At 27.1% G+C, this 19,693-nt stretch overlaps 1 protein-coding gene across 2 annotated transcripts; it reads right to left on the reverse strand.

Annotated features, from left to right (window-relative positions):
* Positions 1-785: 785 nt before the first annotated feature.
* LOC117171999 (seipin) lies at positions 786-19,678 on the reverse strand. 2 transcript variants are annotated; one of them, XR_004466944.1, is made up of 6 exons: positions 19,180-19,678; positions 14,812-14,957; positions 8,654-8,856; positions 8,265-8,550; positions 1,256-1,490; positions 786-1,125 (listed from the first exon to the last, which is right to left on the reverse strand). XR_004466944.1 is itself a non-coding variant. In XM_033359714.1 (5 exons), exons 1-5 carry the CDS (start codon positions 19,440-19,442, stop codon positions 1,318-1,320), a joined length of 1,071 nt encoding a protein of 356 aa, XP_033215605.1. In that variant the 5' UTR covers positions 19,443-19,677; the 3' UTR covers positions 786-1,317. The 2 variants fall into 2 exon arrangements, 1 of the variants encoding a protein (XP_033215605.1); XM_033359714.1 differs by having other exon boundaries at positions 786-1,490; positions 19,180-19,677.
* Between the last annotated feature and the right edge of the window lie 15 nt (positions 19,679-19,693).

Below are 19,693 nucleotides of genomic sequence, written 5' to 3' on the forward strand. Positions count from 1 at the left end.
TAATTATAAAAACAAGACCATGAAAATACGTATGTTTCAATATCTACGCATATTATGAATTGTACTAATATAAATTTATTAAAATGATACAATTTTCAAAATAGCTGAGATTTAAAATTGGTGAAAATATTAAAGTAATCATGAAAAATAAAAGTTTTACATTATTTTGTAATATCTGAATAAGCAGTACCAGACCGAAGTACAGAAATAAATATACTATACATTTAACATAATAGTGTTGAACATAATGTAGAAAAGTTCACATTTTTTACAAGATCTAGCGCGAAACACGAAATGTACGTGATGAGATTGTGTTCGCCAAAGCCGAAAGAGCTTTAACAAAAGAGAATTCACAATCACTAAATTAAAGTTGTCGATGCTTGACCTTTATTTTTAAAAGATTTTGGCACAAATATGGGAGAAATACAAAAACCGAGAAAATTTTTGGAAAAACATGGAAATGTCGGGGCATTTTTTCCACGATTTGAATAAACACCCTGATCGTATATCTAAAGAAAAAATGGGAATTTAAAAAAGGGGAAACGCAGAGTTTTGTAAAATTTGAATCTCCCGCCTCTGAATCGATAAACAATCTGCGGGGAAATATTAATTCATTTTTTAAGAGAAAAGTTTTTCATATAGAAGACTAAAAATGAAACTTACCTAATCGGATTGCCTAACTATCTCACATTAAAAATAAACTTCTTTTGAGAAAATTCGCACATTTCTGTTTTGTAAAACTAAACTTACGGGACACGCTAACCCGCAAAATAAAAAAGCTGCTATGCAATGTAAAGAGGAAAGTTTATACACTCACATTTTACAGGTCACTTAACAATTTACGATATACGACAATATATATATTATGCTCTGAGTCGTTTATAAAATAAAATACATAAATTATATATGTCTGAGACAGTAAATATACTATTTTAATTTGATCGCTTAAAGACTAATTCAAATATATCAAATATACTTATGAACAAGAGAACGCATTGTTTGCGGAAAAACTAAAAGATATTTACAAAATATGACATAGTGCATATTTACTATTCAGAAATGAATAGTCTTCTTTCTCTGTTCATTTTCTTCATCAAAACTCCCCAAGAGTTCTTTGATCCATCTCTGAAAAAGAAGCTTCTCAATCTAGATGTTCGTCAATTTTCACTTTCTACAATTTAGAATATTTTATCTTTTACACAGCATGGGTGTGTAGTAATTGACAGTAATTTCCTCGAAATATAAATCTACGTACTTGACTCGAAATTCTATTAAACCAGTCCATGTTCTTCTCTCTTAAAATGGTTATAAATAAGCCTATTTAGATAACTCTCCTGCAGTTGATTCTGCAATTAGCGACGAAATTTCCTGAATGTAGCTGGGTTTCTCCATGACTGGGTCCATCAAACTTGACGATTGACCTTCTTCATTCTTGGGACTATCTTCCAACATGGAAGCGTCTTCCTCCATTGATGACGTGTCCGAAGATTCTATGGTCAATAGATAAGTGAGTTTTTAAATTATAAAAATAGAGTATAAACAATATTTAAATCTTGCAAGACTTTGGAAGTGTGACCATTTTCAGGCCTCACAGTCCCTATGGGATAAAAGTACTTTTTGTCACGCTCATAGGTCATTTTTCGCGGTCAAAGAGTAACAGATTCAGGATAAATTTATAAGACTTCAAAACAATTCAAGATAAAGTCAAAAGAATATAAATTAATTGGATTTTTTCTAGTCAAATAAATTCTATTGATTTTCATAAAACGGGAATGAATTTTGAGGAGTTTAAGGTAAACAAGAAGAATTCTAAGAAGCCCATAAAAATCCAGAGAATAAATTTAAAGATATGAAAAAACTGAATTGAATTCAGTAAGTTTGAAATGAGTTTAGAAAAATTCAAAGAAATACCAAAAAAATTGATGAAATGCATAAGAGTTTAGGACCATTTATATAAAAAATTTTAAAATATTAAAAAATCCATTGAGTTAAATAGAACTGAGTGAATTTAGAAGAATTTAAATAAATTAACAAAATTTAGAGAATTTCACAGAATTTAAGGTGAATTCCAACAAATAATTTCAAATCTCTGAAAATATTGAAACCCTACTTATTTCTAACCAAAAAGTGACTAATGACTACAAAAGAATTCAAGTGAATTGGAAAATTTTGTTTAAATCGAAAATTTCTTTTATTTTCCAAAATTTGAGTGAATTTTTAAAAAATGAGTTTAGAAAAATAAAAGAGCATGTAAAAGAATTTGATGAAATTCCTAAGAATTTAAGGCAAGTTTTAAAGCCTTAAAGACGATTAAAACAAAACCTTTGAAAAAATTCACTGGATTGAGTAAAATTAAGTGAGTCTACAAGAATCCAAAAGGAATTAAAAAAATAATTATACTTCTTGAAATCCTGGAAAAATTATTAAAAATCCTTGTTTATCTTTTGAAACATCTTAAAATTTGAATGGGAATGGTTAAACTGCGATACGCCGCCTGGTGACAAAAATTCGAACTAGAAAGAATAGACACGATTTTAAAGATGCATTTTAATTTGTGCATAAAAGTATTTTAACCTTTTTTTGTGAATTTTAAACTATTTATTGGATAATAGAAATAAGTCTTTATCGGAAACAATATTTTTAACAAAAATATTTTTTATAAACTTAAATGGATTTATTTTGAAGCAAAAATGAACTCAAAGTAAACTTTTATTAATTTATACATAAAATATTTATTATTTAAAAATCTGATATAAAAGTTAGGTTAGAATTCGTATTTAAATTCCAGTTGTCTATTATTAGTATTCTTGACATAATATAGATAAAATTTGTTGCTACATACACTAATTAAAGTTTATTTAAGCATACAATGCATTGAAACTCACATGAAATAATGAAATAATTGTTTTTTTTAAACCTATTTCACAAAAATGTGTTTTTCACTGTATAAGATGGAAATTCTATTTAAAACTATTTGTTTTTGATGAATATTTATTTTTAGTAATCATTGTTTTATACTGTACAAAACAATCGTAAAAATACTTTTATGCAAAAATTAAAATACATTTTTAAAATTGTACTTACTCTTCCTGGTTCCATTTTTAGGCACCATGTGGCGAAATGGTAGCCCACCATTCCCAATAGGTCTTCCAAAATTCTATGATATAATTTACAACCGCATTCAAATGCGTTCAAATCCTTTAAAACTATTTAAACCCCTGTAAATCCTTTGAAATTGCCTAAATCTCTTGAAAATTCCTTTAAACTTTTCAAAATACCCTAGAATATTTCAAACTCTTTGAAACCTGTTCATAATATTGAAATAAATAACAAACTGGGAATCTTTTAAAATTTCCTAAAATATTTCAAATCTTTTGAAATCCCTTGGGACTTTGTAAAGACCTTGAAAACGCCTCTGAATCATTCACAATACCTTCAAGTACTTCAAATACTTTGAAATCCCATTAAATTACCAAAATCAATTAAAAATTGCTTTGTAATCTTATAAAATAGCCTAAAATATTTAAAATCCTTAAAAAAATTTAAAGGTCTTGAAAAGGCCAAGGGATTTGAAAAAATACTTTTAAACATTCCCCGTGAAATTCTAAGATGATATTGTATGAAACCTGGAAAATGTATTAAAATACATTGAGAGCTTTAAAATCCTTCAAAATTATCGAAATCTTCGAGAATGAAACTTTTGGAAGCTTTGAAATCCCTTCAAAAAATTATGAATTAAAAAAAAATTCAAATCAATTGCAAACAACTTAAAAATATGAAAAAACTAATTTGAATTCAGTAACTTTGAAATGAACTTAGAAAAATTCAAAAGAATTTGATGAAATGCCTAGGAATTCAAGGATTGAGTAGAATTGGAAGAATTCAAAAGAATTCAGGATTAGTTGCAAAAAAAGTAATGGCCAATCTCTTCAAAACTTTGAAATTCATAAAAAATCAAACTGATGTTTAAAAAAAATCAAGTGAATTCAAAACAATTTAAAAATGTAAAAAAAATTAATTGAATTAAATTAAGTAAGTTTGGGCCAAATTAAAGAGAATTTAAAAGAAATTGATGAAATCGCCATGAATTCAAAGAGAGTTTTAGATTTCAAGATGAATTAAACAAAACAAAACTTTTAAGAAATAGATTGCATTGAGTAGAATTGAATGAATTTAGAAGATTTCAAAAGAATTTAAATGAATTCATGATAAATTAAGAAAAATTCACGACAAATTCCAAATGAATTGCAAAAAATATTTTTAAATCTCTTGAAATATTTGAAACCATACGAAATCCCTCACTTCTAGTGAATAAATTCTTTGAAATCCATCAAAATAATATAAAATCACATGAAATCTTATATTTTCTGAAATCCTGAAAATGTTATTAAAATACCTTGAGAGCACTTAAAATCCCACAAAATCATTGAAATCCGCGTAAATCTGATAAAAATCCCTTAGAATATTTTAAAATATCCTATAACCTTACAGGTCTGGTAAAATCCTTCCATATCTTCTAAAGTTTTAGGAAATTCTTTAAAACCGCATGTAAATTTGTTTAAATTCCTTAAAATTATATAAACTCATTGAAATCGCTTGAAATTGTTTAAATTTCTTGAATATGTCTTGGGATCTTTTAAAATACCCTAAGATATTTCAAAGTCCTTGAAATCCCTTCAAATTGTTCAGATCAATTAAAAAAATTGTGGAATCTTTTAAGATACCCTCAAATATTTCAATGTCTTTAAAAAGTCTTCAGACTCTTGAAATAAATAAACATTTCCGGAAATATTTTGAAATTTCCTAAAATATTTCAAACACTTAGATATCTTCTGAAATCCCATTAAATTACTAAAATCAATTAAAATCTACTTCTAATCTTTTAAAATGACCTCAAATATTTTATAAGCCCTTTAAAATCCTACGAAATACATCACTTCTCGTGAATAAATTCTTTGAAATCCAATAAAATATGATAAAATCCTATAAAATTCTATTGTGATATTTCCTGAAATCCTAGAACATATATTACCACACCTTGAGAGCTGTAACATTCCTTAAAATAATTGAAATCCTCGAAAATCTGATAAAATCCTGTCATATCTTTCAAAATATCATAAAACCTTATAGGTCCGCTAAAATCGTTCCATATCTTCCGAAAGCCTAAAAAATTCTCTACCCTAAAATATTTTTAATGCCTTAAAACCATACTAATTTCTAACATAAGAAGAGACGAATGACTACAGAATAATTCAGGTTAAATTCAAAAGAATTCAAATGAATTGGAACAATTTTAAGAATCAGAAAAAATTTGAATAAGTATAATAAACTTTGAGTGAATTTAGAGAAATTTAAAATAGATGAGAAGAATTATATGAAATTCATAAAAAATCAAGCTGAATTAAAAAAGCAATCAAGTTTATTGAAAACAATTAAAAAATATGGAAAAAATAATTGAACAATTGAACAAGTAAAAGCCCTAAAAATTATTTAAAACCCTGGGAAATTCCTTGATATCTTTTGAAAGCCCTTCAATAAAAAAATGCTTAATCTTTTAAAATAACCTAAATTATTTTTAATCCTTTAAACTCCTTTAAAAAATTCCAATAAATTTGAAAAAAAATACATTAAAATATTTAAAATCCTTTGATTATTTTATCAAATGATCCTGGTGATCAATTACATTATAACTTTTAAAAATTAAAAAAAAACCCATTGAATTAAGCAGAATAAATTTAGAGAAATTCAAGTGAATTCATAAAATTCAAGAGAATTCCAAAGAATTTAGGGTAAATTAATAAGAATTCTGGGTGAATTACAAATCTCTTCAAATCTTCTAACCCCTACAAAATAACTCACTTCTCATGAATAAATTCTTTAAAATCCATTAAAATATAATCAAATCGCGTAAAATTCTATAATGATATTTTCTGAAATCATGTAAAATGTATTAAAATACATGGATTTTTAAAATCCCTTAAAATCGTTGAAATTATCGGAAATCATATAAAATAACGTAAAATCTATTAAAACCTCATAGGCGCTCAAAGGGCAACAAATTCAGGATAAACTCAGAAGATTTCAGAACAATTTAAGTTACATTCATAAGAATTCAAAAAAATTAAAAAATGTTTAGAAAATTCCATTGATTTCCGTAAAACTAAAATAAATTTAGAGAAAGAATTTGAGTAGAGAAGAATTTGACAAAATTAATAAAAATTAGTGAATTAAAAAAATCAAATGAATTTAAAACAGTTTGAAAATATGAAAAATCTTCATGGAATTCAGTAATTTTGAAGAAGAATTCAAAGGAATTAAAAGAATTTGATGAAATGCCTAAGAATTCAGGGTGCACTCAATATACTTCAGGATCAATTGAATAAAAAATTTTCAAAATTCAAAAAAATTTACTGAATTAAGTAGAATTGAATGAATGTAGGAGGATTTAAGTAAATAAATTTTTTGAAAAGAATTTTAAAAAAATTAGGAATAATTCGAAGAATCGACAAAAATTGCATTGATTACAGTAAATTTTTTAACAGAAATAAGAAGAAGTAGATTACATGCATCAAAAATCAAGATGAATTTAAAAAACAATCGAGTGAAATATTAAAATATCTTAAAATTGTTTTAATCTCTTGAAGAAATTCAAGTGAATTAAAAAAATTCATAAAATTAAAGAGAATTAATCAAATTCAAGAGAGTTTCAAAGAATTTAGGATAAATTAATCAGAATTCAGGGTGAATTACAAATATCTTAAAACTTTAAAATCTTAAAAAAATACCTCACTTCGCCTGAATAAATTCTTTAAAAGCTATTAAAATATTATAAAATCCCGTGAAATTCAATGATGATATTTTCTGAAATCATGGAAAATGTATTAGAATACATTGAGTTTTAAAATCCCTTAAAATCATTGAAATCCTCGGAAATCTTATAAAACCTTTAAACTTTTTAAACATTTAAAGCCTTAGAAGTTTTAAAATACCCTAAAATCTTTAAACTATTGAAATTAATAAAAAATTTCTGGAAATATTTTTAATTTCCTGAAATATTTCACATCTTTTAATATTATTTTAAATCCCTTGAAAACGCCAGAGAATCTTTTCAAATATCTTTAAATATCTTCAAAATTTTTCTAATATTTTTAAACAATTAAAAAAATTTTTTAATATCTTCAAAATGCCAAGGAATTTGAAAAGTACGATAAATTCAAGAGAATTCCAAAGAATTTAGGATAAATTAATAATAATTCAGGGCGAATTCCAAATTTTTTATACCCTAAAAAATACCTCACTTCTCATGAATAAATTCTTTAGAATCCACTAAAATATCATAAAATCCCGTGAAATTCTATGATGATATTTTCTGAGATCATGGAAAATGTATTAAAATACATTGAGTGTTTTAAAATTTCTTGAAATCATAAAAATATCGGAAATCTAATAAAATAACGTAAAATATTTTTTAATCTCATACGCTCTGTAAAATCCATTCCATATCTTAAGAAATTCCAGAAAATTCTTTATCCTAAAATATTTCAAAAGCTTTAAAATCACTTCAAATTAATGAATTCTGTTAAAAATTTCTCGGAATCTTTATACATAACCTGAAATATTTCAAAGACTTCACGATGATTCAAAAATAGGTATAGACCTAAAGTGTAATGGTGATTAACTCACGAATTAATTTACTGAATGAAAATTGACTAATGTGATCTTTTCATTGGAAAAAGTGACTAATAGTGACTGTGTGGCAGCACTTATTATTTTGTACAATTACTTCTTAGTGAAATTCTGATTTTTTTCAAAATGCCTCATTCAAATAGGGTACCAAAAGGGACCAAATCTTGAAAATAGAGTATTTGAGGGACATTAACTGAATATAGAGTACAATAGGAAATATAGGGCCAGGTCTGTGAGGCCCGCGATTCTTTTTTATGTAAAATCTTTTAATTAAATGCTCTTACCCTAATATTAATATTTTCGTTATATCTATTTGCGTGCCTATGGACATTAATAGGTTATATTTTGTTTTAAATTTTTTGTTTCTATATTGTTTATAAATTTTGAATAACATTTTTGTTCATATCTATTTTCAAGAATTCTGTTCAAGTAGGAATTTATTTTATTTATTTATGCCGATAATATATATATTTTTAAATTTGAAATACATTAAGAATTACAGGCTGTGGACCACTCCAAGTGACCCATATTTAATATTAAATGTTAGGATTATGATTCATATCGTGAAATAAACTTACGGTCATTATTCGATTTGAGTTCCTTCTCTTCCTCAAATTCGCCCTTTTCGAAACCAAAATCATCGTCCGAATTGTCTTCCTCGAGGGCGAAGTGGAGGTAGGATAGAGTACAGACAAGAGCTATGAAAAACAAGTTGGTACCAATGCCAACAATGGCAGATAGAATGGGCCAGTGAAACATCAAATAGCGCAGACCCGACAAATGAGCGTTGATCATTATCGTTGCTGAATAAAATTCTATGTGACGTGATTGTATTTCCACGTATACAAGCGTCACTGGATGACTCTAAAATCAATAACAGAATATTGAAATCTCAAATATATATTTAAAAATAACCTCGAATCTTGGTATAAATTTTAATGATCTATAAGATTTCAAGATTAGTTACTTGGTCTTCCTCGAAATTTCCAAACAACTCGAGGACGATATTCTGCTTTTCCTCCTGAGTTCCAAAAATCATCATTGGCGAAAATGTAAGAGTCGTTAAAATGTGTAGTAATGTACTTCTGTAATGAAGCATCGCAGAACGACAAGAGTGCTCTACGAGTACACCATCTCGACTACGCAACTGAGCACAAACCATGAACATTCCTGAAATAAATACAGAGTGTCTAGCGATTCTTAGGAACAAAATTTAAGGTCTTTTCCAGGTTTTCCCGGTTTTCCAGGTCAAGAAATCAAAAATTTCCAGGTCTCCTTTCTTACATTAAATAATGAAATAAACGTTTGTCATACATTTAAAAAATAAGCCATTTCATTTTTTATTGGCCAAAAATTTCTAAAGAAAGCCGAATCGTAAATAAACAAATTCTTAATTTTTTGCGAACATGAGTCGTCTTTGTGAAATCTTTAGAAATATTCTTCAATCTTTGTAATGTCTTTAAAATTATTTGAATCTTTGGGAATTCTTTTGAAATCTTTGTGAAGTATTACAAACCTTAGTTGAAAGCTTGAAATTTCGGTGAAATCTTTGAGAAATCTTTTGACATTTTCAAAGCTTTTGTAAAATCTTTAAAATTCTCGAAATCTTTGTGAACTCTTTCTTTAATCTTTGTTTGCGAAATCTTTTGTGTCTGTTTAAAATCATTGATGTCTTTTGAAATCTTCTCAGATGTGCTGAAACCTTTTGAAATCGCTTAAAATCTTTGAAATGTTTTGAAATTCTTGAAATCTTATAAAAAATGTGGATATCGTTTAAAATATTTGAAATGTTTTTAAATTTTTTAAATATTTTTGAAATCTTTCTTTAATGTTTGTTCGTGAAACATTTTCTGTTTGTTTGAAATAGTTAAATTCTTTTAAAATCTTCTCAAATTTGTTGAAAGCTTTTGAAATCATTAAAAATCTTTTAAATGTTTTGAAATCTTTAAAATCAGTTGTACTGTGCCCTTGCTGGAATCTTTGAAATTCTTGAAATGCTTTTAAATCCTTAAGAATTCTTTAAAATATTTGAGAAATCTTTCGAAAATCTTTTGTAATCGTTTGAAATCTTGTCGAACATTTTTAAATCGTTTAAAATCTTTGAAATGGTTTGAAATCCTTGAAATCTGGTGTACTGCACCCTTGTTGAAATCTTTGAAATTCTCGTATTGTTTTGAAATCTTTATGAATGTTTTATGAAATCTTTTGACATCTCCTAACAAATTTTGAAGTTATTCAGGGTGGCCGTTTTAATCAACGAAATAAATTCCCAGTCATTTCCTGGTTCGCAAACATTTTTCACGGTCAATAAAATTAAAAAATGGAATACTAAAGCTAAAACATTTCCCAATTGGGGCAATAAAAACTGAGCTACAAATGAAAGCACTCAAAGTAGAACTGTTTTATTTGGAACTTTTAAAATTGAAAAGTTTTTAATTAAAAATTTTTGTATTTAAATGCCCAATAATTTACGCGCGTATAACATTGAAGACACAAACATTTTTAAATAAACAAAATATAAATCCACGTTATCATTTTCAATGCTCAAAATTAAAAAATTAATCAATGAACTTTATAATTTTCAAAATTATATAATTTGAAGGAATTTGAAGCTCGAAACATCAAATATTGAAAAATTTAAAAAATTTTATCTGAACACTTCTTAAATTAGAAATTCAATTATTTTCTTTTTTAATAGTTTAAACGTCCTTGGAAAGTTTCAAATTCTTATTTGAAATCTTGAGAAATCTAGAAGTTGTTTTAAATTAAAAATTATTTTGGAAATATTTACAGAACTTCTAAATATCTGTCAAAATGAATTGAATTTTTTCCAGAATTTTCAAAAAATACTACAAATTTGAGAACACTTCTTTACTATTTGGATGTGTAAATAACAATCGAACATTTATCATTTGTAGACGAAATTTGAGTAATTTTAAGAGATAAAACCATTTTCTTAAGATTCCTAGGTAAATTAAAAATAACTTTTCATTTTTTTAAATTATTTTAAGAGAGTTTTGAGAGAGTTGCATTCGTTGAAGTAATTGAAATAGTTTGATATCTTCTAAAATGTTTTAAAACCTCTTAAAATCGTTTAAAATTTTTGAAATCTTTGAAATTTGGTGTACTGTACCCTTTTTTAAATCTTTGAAATCCTTTAAATCTTTAAAGTTTTAAAATGTTTGTGAAATTGCTATGAATTCTTTATTAAAATCTGGCGTGCGCGCCTTTTTTAAATCGTTAACATCCGTGAAATCTGTATGAAATGTTAAAAATTTTTTTAATATTTTAAATATTTGAAATATTTTGAAATCTATAGAAATATTTTGTAACCTTTTGAAATATATTGTACACTCAAAAACCGAGTGGTCAACCCTTCGAAAAATCTGTTGTATGGCCATGGCTTATTCTAATTCTGAAACTTAATTAAAATCGAAATTTTAAACTAATAATATTTATAATTTCTTAGTTGAACACCTCAACAAAAAGTGCCTTGAAATATCTTTATTTATTCTGTACTAAACAAAAGATCAATTATATCTTGAAAAATTAAAAAATGTTCAGCAGCAAAATTTTTTCTAAACGAGATGTTTCTTTCATAATAGGCTAAAAGATTTGAATTACTCTTCGCATTTCGATAAAATTACTGTTTTAAATGAAAAGAGAAAAAGAATAATTAAAATTCAAGGTTTTCAGGAAAAAATCAAGGAGATTTCCAGGTTTTCAAGGTTTAAACAAAATTTAAGGACAGTTCCAGGTTTTCAAAGTTTTCAAGGTCACTAGACACCCTGAAATATTACACAAAAAATTATCCAGGGTGGCCGAAGAACTTAATTTTCAACATTCCCTGACTTTTACCTGACCAATTGAACCGCCGCATCGTAGAACAAGATATAAAATATTTTGCGAGAAGTGGGAAGGCCCCGGGCAGCTTTTAACAAAAAAGATAAACTTTAATTGCTCTAAAGGCTAAAGTATAGTTTTATAAACAATTCCTTAAAATTAAAAGTTGAAAGTCGCGATAGTTTCTGACTTAGAGCGACTTGAACTTAAAAGATACGAAAATTTTAGGCTATGAAAAAATGGTGTTTTTTTCAATTATTTCAAAATCGAGGGAATTTACAACAGTTTTCCATAGGGGAAAAAGAGACGCAATCTAATTCTCTATAAAAGTCAACACTTTAAACATAAAATTTCAATAATGGTTTTAAAAGCTGCCCGTGGTTTCCCACGCCTCACAAAATATTTTATATCCCGTTCTACGATGCGGAGGTTCAATTTATTATTTTCCTTGACCATTAATATTCAAAAATCAGCACTTTAATTTTGTAACATAAAAAAAGAATCATTTATAAACTGAATCAAACAATTATTTAAAATAAAAAAAAAATAAAATTATTTCAATCAAAAAATATGTAATTTTAAGAAAATAGTAACAGTTTCAACAAAATCGTTGACAAATTGTTGAATTTTCAACCAAATGGTCCAATTTTCAAACAAAAGGATTGAACTTCAACCAAAAACAGTTGCTTTTTCAATCATATAATTCTATTTTTTAGAAAACATGTGAATTTTCAACAAAAGATATGAATTTACAATCCAAAAGGACGATTTTTCTCTCCAAAGAGACGAATGTTTAACAAAACAGTTGAATTTTCGATAAAAAAAAAGAAGAACAGTTGTATTATTAAAAAAAAAACAGTAGAATTTTCAACAACAACGAAATTAAATGTAAACCAAACAGTTGCATTCATCAAGAAATAGTTCAACTTTAAAGCAAAAGGGATGAAATGTCAACAAAATAGTTGAAATTTTTAGCAAACAGTTGAATTTGTAACTTGCAAATATGAATTATCAACCAAATGGTCAAATTTTTAATCAAAAAAGATTAAACTGCATCCAAAAGAAATTGCAGCCTCAACCAGATAGTTAAATTTTCAAGACAGATTTCAGACAGATAAAATTTTCAACCAAAGAGATAATTTTTAACTAAAATGACGAATTATCCAACAAAAAGATGAACTTTCAACAAATTCAGATTTCTCATCCAAGAAAGAAATCAAGTTTATACAAATTGTTCAACTTTCAAGCCTAAAGACGATTTTTGTAATAAAAAAAACTGTTGAATTTTCAACCCGAAAATATAAACTTCCAACAAAAAAGTTAAGTTTGAACTAAATAGTTGCATATTTAATAAAAAAAAAGAAATTAAAAAAAATCTGTTTTCTACGAAAAAATACGAATTTGCAAATATAAAGATCAATTTTCAACCAAAAATTAAAAAGTTACGTTTTCAATTTAAAAAATTGATTTTAAGCAAAAAAAAACAACAAATTGTCAACAAAATAATTTAATTTTCAACCAAAGAGATGAGTTTTCAACTGAAGTTATGATTTATCCAACCAAGAAAAGGAATTTCCAACCAATTCAGATTTCTCAGTCAAGAAAGAAATCAAGTTTATCCAAATTGTTCAACTTCACAGCCTAAAGACGAATTTTTTGTAAAAAAAAAAACACAGTCGAATTTTTAACCCAAAAATATGAACATCCATTAAAAAAGTTAATTTTGAACTAAATAGTTGCATTTTTTACACAAAAAAGAGGAGATATCAAACTAAAAAAATTATTTTTCTACCAAAAAGGCGAATTTTCAAATATAAAGATCAATTTTTAACTAAGAAGTTACGATTACAGTTAAAAACGTTGATTTTAAGCAACAAAAAAAACGAATTTTCGAGAAAATAGTTTAATTTTCAACCAAAGAGATGAGTTTTCAACTAAAGTTATGATTTATACAACCAAGAAATCGAATTTTTAACCAATTCAGATTTCTCAGACAAGAAAGAAATAAATTTTATCCAAATTGTTCAACTTCACAGCCTAAAGACGAATTTTCAACCCAAAAATATGAACTTTCAAGCGTAAAGACGAATTTTTTGTAAAAAAAGTCGAATTTTCAAACCAAAAATATGAACTTCCATGAAAAAAGTTAATTTTGAACTAAATAGTTACATTTTCGACAAAAAAAGGAGGAAATTTCAAACTATAAAATTAGTTTTCTACCACAAATGCGAACTTTCAAATATGAAGATCAATTTTTAACCATAAATTACAAACTTACGTCTACAGTTAAAAACATCAAAATTTAAGGAAAAAAAAACGAATTTTCAACCAAATAGTTCAATTTTCAAACAAAGAGATGCATTTTTAAAGTTGCAACTGAAATAATGAACTTTTAACTGTGATAGTTAAATTTTAATTTGAAAAAAATGATTTTCTAACCAAATAAACCCATTTTCAACCAAAGAGATAAATTTTTGAGTAAAATTATGATTTTCCAACAGAAAATTTTTTTTTTTAATTTGAAATTTTTTACAAATTAGTTGAATTACCAACCAGAAAATAATAACTTTTAACCAAAATATTACATTTTTATCCAAAAAATCTTAAATTTCTAACAAAACAGTTGAGTTTTTAACAGAAAGAACGAATTTTCATTAAATAGTTTAATTGTCAACCAAAACAGATTCCAGTTGAATTTTATACACCAAAATAAAAATTTTCAACAAAAATTTATTTTTTTACCAAAACAATTGAATTTCCAGTAAAAAAGATGAAAAAAGGCAACTAAATTACTAACAAAAATAGTATACATATCAGGGTGGCCGCAAAAAATTCATTTTAAAATTCTCTAATTTTGCCTTGACCATCAATATTTAAAGTCCAGAATCTTAAGCTTGTAACATTTTTAACGTAGAATCATTTATAAACGGAATAACAAATTCCAAATTAGAAATTCAAATATTATTCTTGACATCTTATTACTGATGTAAGTTTTTTGACCAGAGAAATTAATTAATAGTTTAAGATGTTAATTTTGTTTTTCTACTTGGCCAGGATCAATATTTTAATAATATTGATTAATTTTTAAGATTGTGAAAAAAACGCTCTCTAGCTCCGCTGGGATATGAACTATTATTATCCTTGACAGTTACAATAAAATACAATAAAATTCCCAGACTTTTCCCTGATTTACGGCCACCCTGCCAAAAGGATTATCATTATCCATAGGAAATATAATTAAAGGAAAAAGTTTGTAATTCAGAGGTAAAATGTTCGCCTTACCTAATTCTTTGTTGGCGGGGGATTCTGGCATTTCTAAATGTAAATTGACTTTGTATGGCTGACCAACCATCAACAGTTGTTGCTTCTTTGTCAGCTGAACATGGGCGGAAGGAAAACTGCAAATTCCTTTTTCATCATCACAAGATCTGAATAAAAAAAAATCTTCTATCAATGATGGTTCAAAACAATTCAACTAAAAATTCATCAATCTCATATTTTCTTGAAATGATCTAAAGAGTTTTAAATTTATTAATATATAAGTAATGTTCAAAATAAGTATATCTATAACATTTGGACTCACGCCACTATTGACACTTTTTTAACGATGTCACTATTTTACTACTCCTTGTAAAAAATGATACTGATGCATACTAAGATATCTTCATAAAATAAATAAAAATATATTTATGTAATCAGGGTGGCGATTCGGCGGACAATTTCAAATTCCCGGTCATTTCCCGGTCAAACTTTCAAAATTTCCCGGTTAACTGAAAGTCACATATTCATATTTGCCGCTAAACGCAAACCTTTATTTTAATTCACGACGTTCATTCTAAACATCCTTTAACACAACAGAGCAAAAAATAGAATAATAAATGAATTTGGAAACAATTACTTCAATTATCGACTAAAAAATATTAATTTAAATAAAAAATCTTAAACTGAAATAGTTACATTTTCGACAACGAAAAAGATCAATTGTGAGCCAGAAAATTAATATTTAAATTTCAAGTTAAAACATTGATCTTCAACCAGACAGATGAGTTTTTAACTAAAACTATGGAATATTCAATTGGAATAAGTTAAATTTTCAGTGAAAAAAAGACTTTACTAAAAAAACGAACCTTCAACACAAAACTGAATAATTTAAAAAGAAATAATTACATTTTCAAACAACCTGACGAATTTTCAACTAAAATTGTAAATTTTTAACTAGAATATATTAATTTTTAACGAGAAAGATGAATTTTCTACTAAAATAATGAATTTTTAACTAGAATAATTGAATTATTGAAGAAAAATGAATGTCTAACTAAAGAGATGAATTTTGATCTAAAATTATGGAATATTCAATCGGAATAAGTTAAATTTTCAGTAAAAAATTACTTTCCTAAAAAAACTAACTTTCAACAAAAAACTAACTTTCCAAAAAGGTTGTTTATACAAAGCCGGTACGGGTAAAAAAAATTGTCGGTACCGGTAAAAAAGCATATTTTAAGGATATAGCCTAGAGTGCGGAAAGAAGACATTAAACAATTATTTTTCCCAAATGTGTTTACTGCTAATGTTCAATCCTCAATTTCGGCCATCTTGCTAGTTTGTTTCCCAAACTAAAGCCTTGGAAAAATGTTATTTCTGTGACCAGTAACAGAGGTGCCTTCTAGTCCGACAACACGTTGTTTCAAAAGGGTAAGTATTTTGATTAAAATTATTTCTGTTACAAGACACAGGGGTGCCTTCCAGTACCCCTCCCCATGAGATGTTGAAGAAGAGTTATAAGAATTTGAATTCCATGAATTCCTTGGGTTCCGTGAATTCCACGAATTCTTTGAATTCCTTAAAGGTGGAGTCTACATGCGAGCTTAAATGATTTCTTTGACCAGTCATTAGGATGCCTCTCCGCCCTTACGTATCGTTGGAAAAGGGGTAGAGATGCGACCTTACATTATTTCTGTGGCCAGTCACAGAAATACCTTCCCGCACCCACGTGGCGTTGGAAAAGGGGTAGGGGTGCGACCTTACATTATTTCTGTGATTTGGCACAGGGATGCCGTCCCGCCCCCACGCGGCGTTGGAAAAGGGATAGGGGTGCGACCTTTAATTATTTCTGTGACTAGACACAGTCGTGCCTTCCCGCCCCCACGTGGAATTAGAAAAGGGGTAGGAGTGCGACCTTACATTATTTCTGCCACTAGACTTAGGGGTGCATTTTCGCCCTCACAAGATGTCAATAGTAATTCTTGATTCGATAATCGACGATAAAGTGTGATTTATACGTAGAACCTTTCGTTAAACGCGTCAAAAGCAAAAAACTATCAAAATAACTCCTCAATTACATGGCCTCACTCTAAAATGCGTAAGTCACTTTCGTATGCTAGACATATGCTTTTTGCCGGTACAAATAGTGTATATAAACTTCGTATACAAAAACGTAATTTTGTTAAGTTTTAACACTGCAAATGATATTTGAATGTGTTTTAAAGCCCAGGTTTATAATCAGCCCATCAACATGCATCAGTATACGATTTAACAAAAAAATGTAAAAAAAAGGAAAAAAGCCGGTAACATGCAATCTTGCCGGCGCCGACAGGCCAGCCACTACGTTTCTTAAATTGCATAAATTCCTTGAATGCCATGAATTCATTGAATTCCATGAATTCCTTGGATTCATTGAATTTCATGAATTCCTTGAATTTCATGAATTCCATGAATATGCGCAATCTGTCGCTACCTTTCTAGAAATATGGTTTTTAAAAAAACAAAGTCATAATTTTTTAACTAAAATTGTAAATCTTTGAATGAAATAGTTGAATTCTAAACCAGAAAAATTAATTTTTAACTGGAATAATTTAATTTTGGACCAACGAGATAAATTTTCAACCAAGAAAAATGATTTCTATAAAAAAAAGATGAATTTTCAATTAAAAATATCATTTTTTCAACCAAAAATTGAATAATTAAATTTTTAGCCCAAAAATAGATGTTCAACCAAAAAGATGACTTTTTATTAAACAAAGAAGATAATTTTCAACAAAAGAGTTCAACTTCCAATCAAGTAATTTTATTTCCATCCTAAAACATGAATTTCTATTCAAAAAGAGAAATATTTAACGGGACTGCTTGAATTTTTAACCGAAAAAAAGAATTTTTAAAGAATAATATCAACTTGCTAAGAAAAAAGAGTATTTTTGAAAAAAATTTATTTTTAACAAAATACGTGGATTTTCAAGGAAATAGTTGAACTTTCAATAATGGAATTAAATCACCAACTTGAAAACAATAAAAATAAAATATTTTCTTAACTTTTTTGCCCATTCAAATTTTTTTTTTACTTTGCCTTCAAACATATTTTTAAACATTGTCACTAATTGGGTAAAAACTTTCTATCTCAAAAATCAAAATAAAAAAAGGTTTCAAAATTTTGAAGATTTCAAGTGATTTATAAAAATGTAACAACATTTCAACAGTTTTTTAGGAGATTCAAAAGATTTCCAGTGAATTTTAGAAAGTAAATTAAACATTTTTAAAGAAACTTTGCAAGATGTTCAAAATTTAAAGCTGTTTTACGGAATTTCACAAGATTTAACCCATTTAGAATTTTTTAAAGATTTAAAAGAATTAACTGTACTTTAAAAGATTCCCAAAAATTTAATGAGATTCATAATTTCAAAATTATTTAAAATATTCCATAAGATTATAAGGAATTTCTATATAACTTCAACTCATTTAAGAAAGTTGGGAAAATTTTCATGTATTTCAGAGAATTTCCACAGAATTCAATGGTTTTTAATATATTTCAGATGATTTAAAAGATTTCATAACTTTCAAAGTATATTTTGAATCATATCCATGTAAAAAATATCAAATATTTCAAGGGATTTATCTGATTTTTTGGGATTTCCTTAAATTATTTTGTAAGGAATTTCGATAGATATGAAAGGGAGCTTTAACGAAGTTTACGGGAATTTATTCGATTTCAAATTATTTAAAGGAGTTTTTATTATTTTAATAAATCTCAAGAAAGATAACAAGATTGAAAATTTTCAAAGAATTTCGTAAGATTTTATAAAATTTCAAATCCTTCTTAAAAGGTAACCAGGATATCAATGATATTCAAAATATTTTCCAAGGGTCCCAACGAATTTTTAGAGAACTTTAGGAAATAAAAAAAAGGCAATTTCAAGAACTTCTGGTATTTCTACGGATTTTAAAAGATTGCCAAGTTTTACAGGAATCTCAGAGTATTTCCGCAGATTTGAGGGTTTTTAAAAAGGACTTCAACGGATTTCACGCAATTTGATGGATCAATATTTTAAATATATTGATTATGACTAAGTAGACAAACAAAATTAACATCTAAACTATTGATATGCATAACAGATTAAAGAAATACCTCTCAATGTAATATTTAAAAAATTGCATCATAAATATTTTTCCACTATTGTTTAGAGTGTATGCTGGCACTGTTTTGAATTTCTCAAGTGATTCCGAGGCATGACAGTATGAAAAAAGGACATTAAAGTAGAAAAAAATATATAATCGATCACAAGGTTTTTTTAGGTTATGTTTACTATCATGTTTTCAATCAGAAAAAAGACATTACAGTCGAAATGTCATGGAATAAAAAGGGTAAAATAATTAACTTACTTAAATTGTAAATGCACCGGTCGAACATAGGACATGCTGGGCATGTAGGCGTAGTAAAAAGCAGTGTAAAGGAAAATTGATATCCAAACAATCAAGACAGCACAGACGACTATAAGTCCACCACGAAAAACGGCATCCCTTGCCGATTGAACACCCTGGGTTGTTTTTTGCTGCACATTTAGCCACTTGTTTGCGATATTTCTTACTACTCTTGAAGGCATCATTACCCTCGAACTCCTCTGCATTTTTGTCACTAAATACATTTATAAATTTATTGTAGTTGATTATGAGCGCGAAGAAATTTTAACTATTCACAGGAATCAGTTATGGTCTCAAGGAGAAAGATAAGATAATAAGAGTATTGATTCGAGAAACATTTCTCGGACCGTTCGGCTCGTGTCAAAGTGCAAATTCTTTGTTCAATTTTTCAGTTTTTCACTTCACGAACCGGCAATTTCTGATTTTTGCAAAGTGCACCTTGCGCAAACTTACGAGAAGTGCAGTGCGATTTTGA

Source organism: Belonocnema kinseyi, chromosome 4 (genome assembly GCF_010883055.1).
Source record: "Belonocnema kinseyi isolate 2016_QV_RU_SX_M_011 chromosome 4, B_treatae_v1, whole genome shotgun sequence".
Lineage (NCBI taxonomy): Eukaryota > Metazoa > Arthropoda > Insecta > Hymenoptera > Cynipidae > Belonocnema > Belonocnema kinseyi.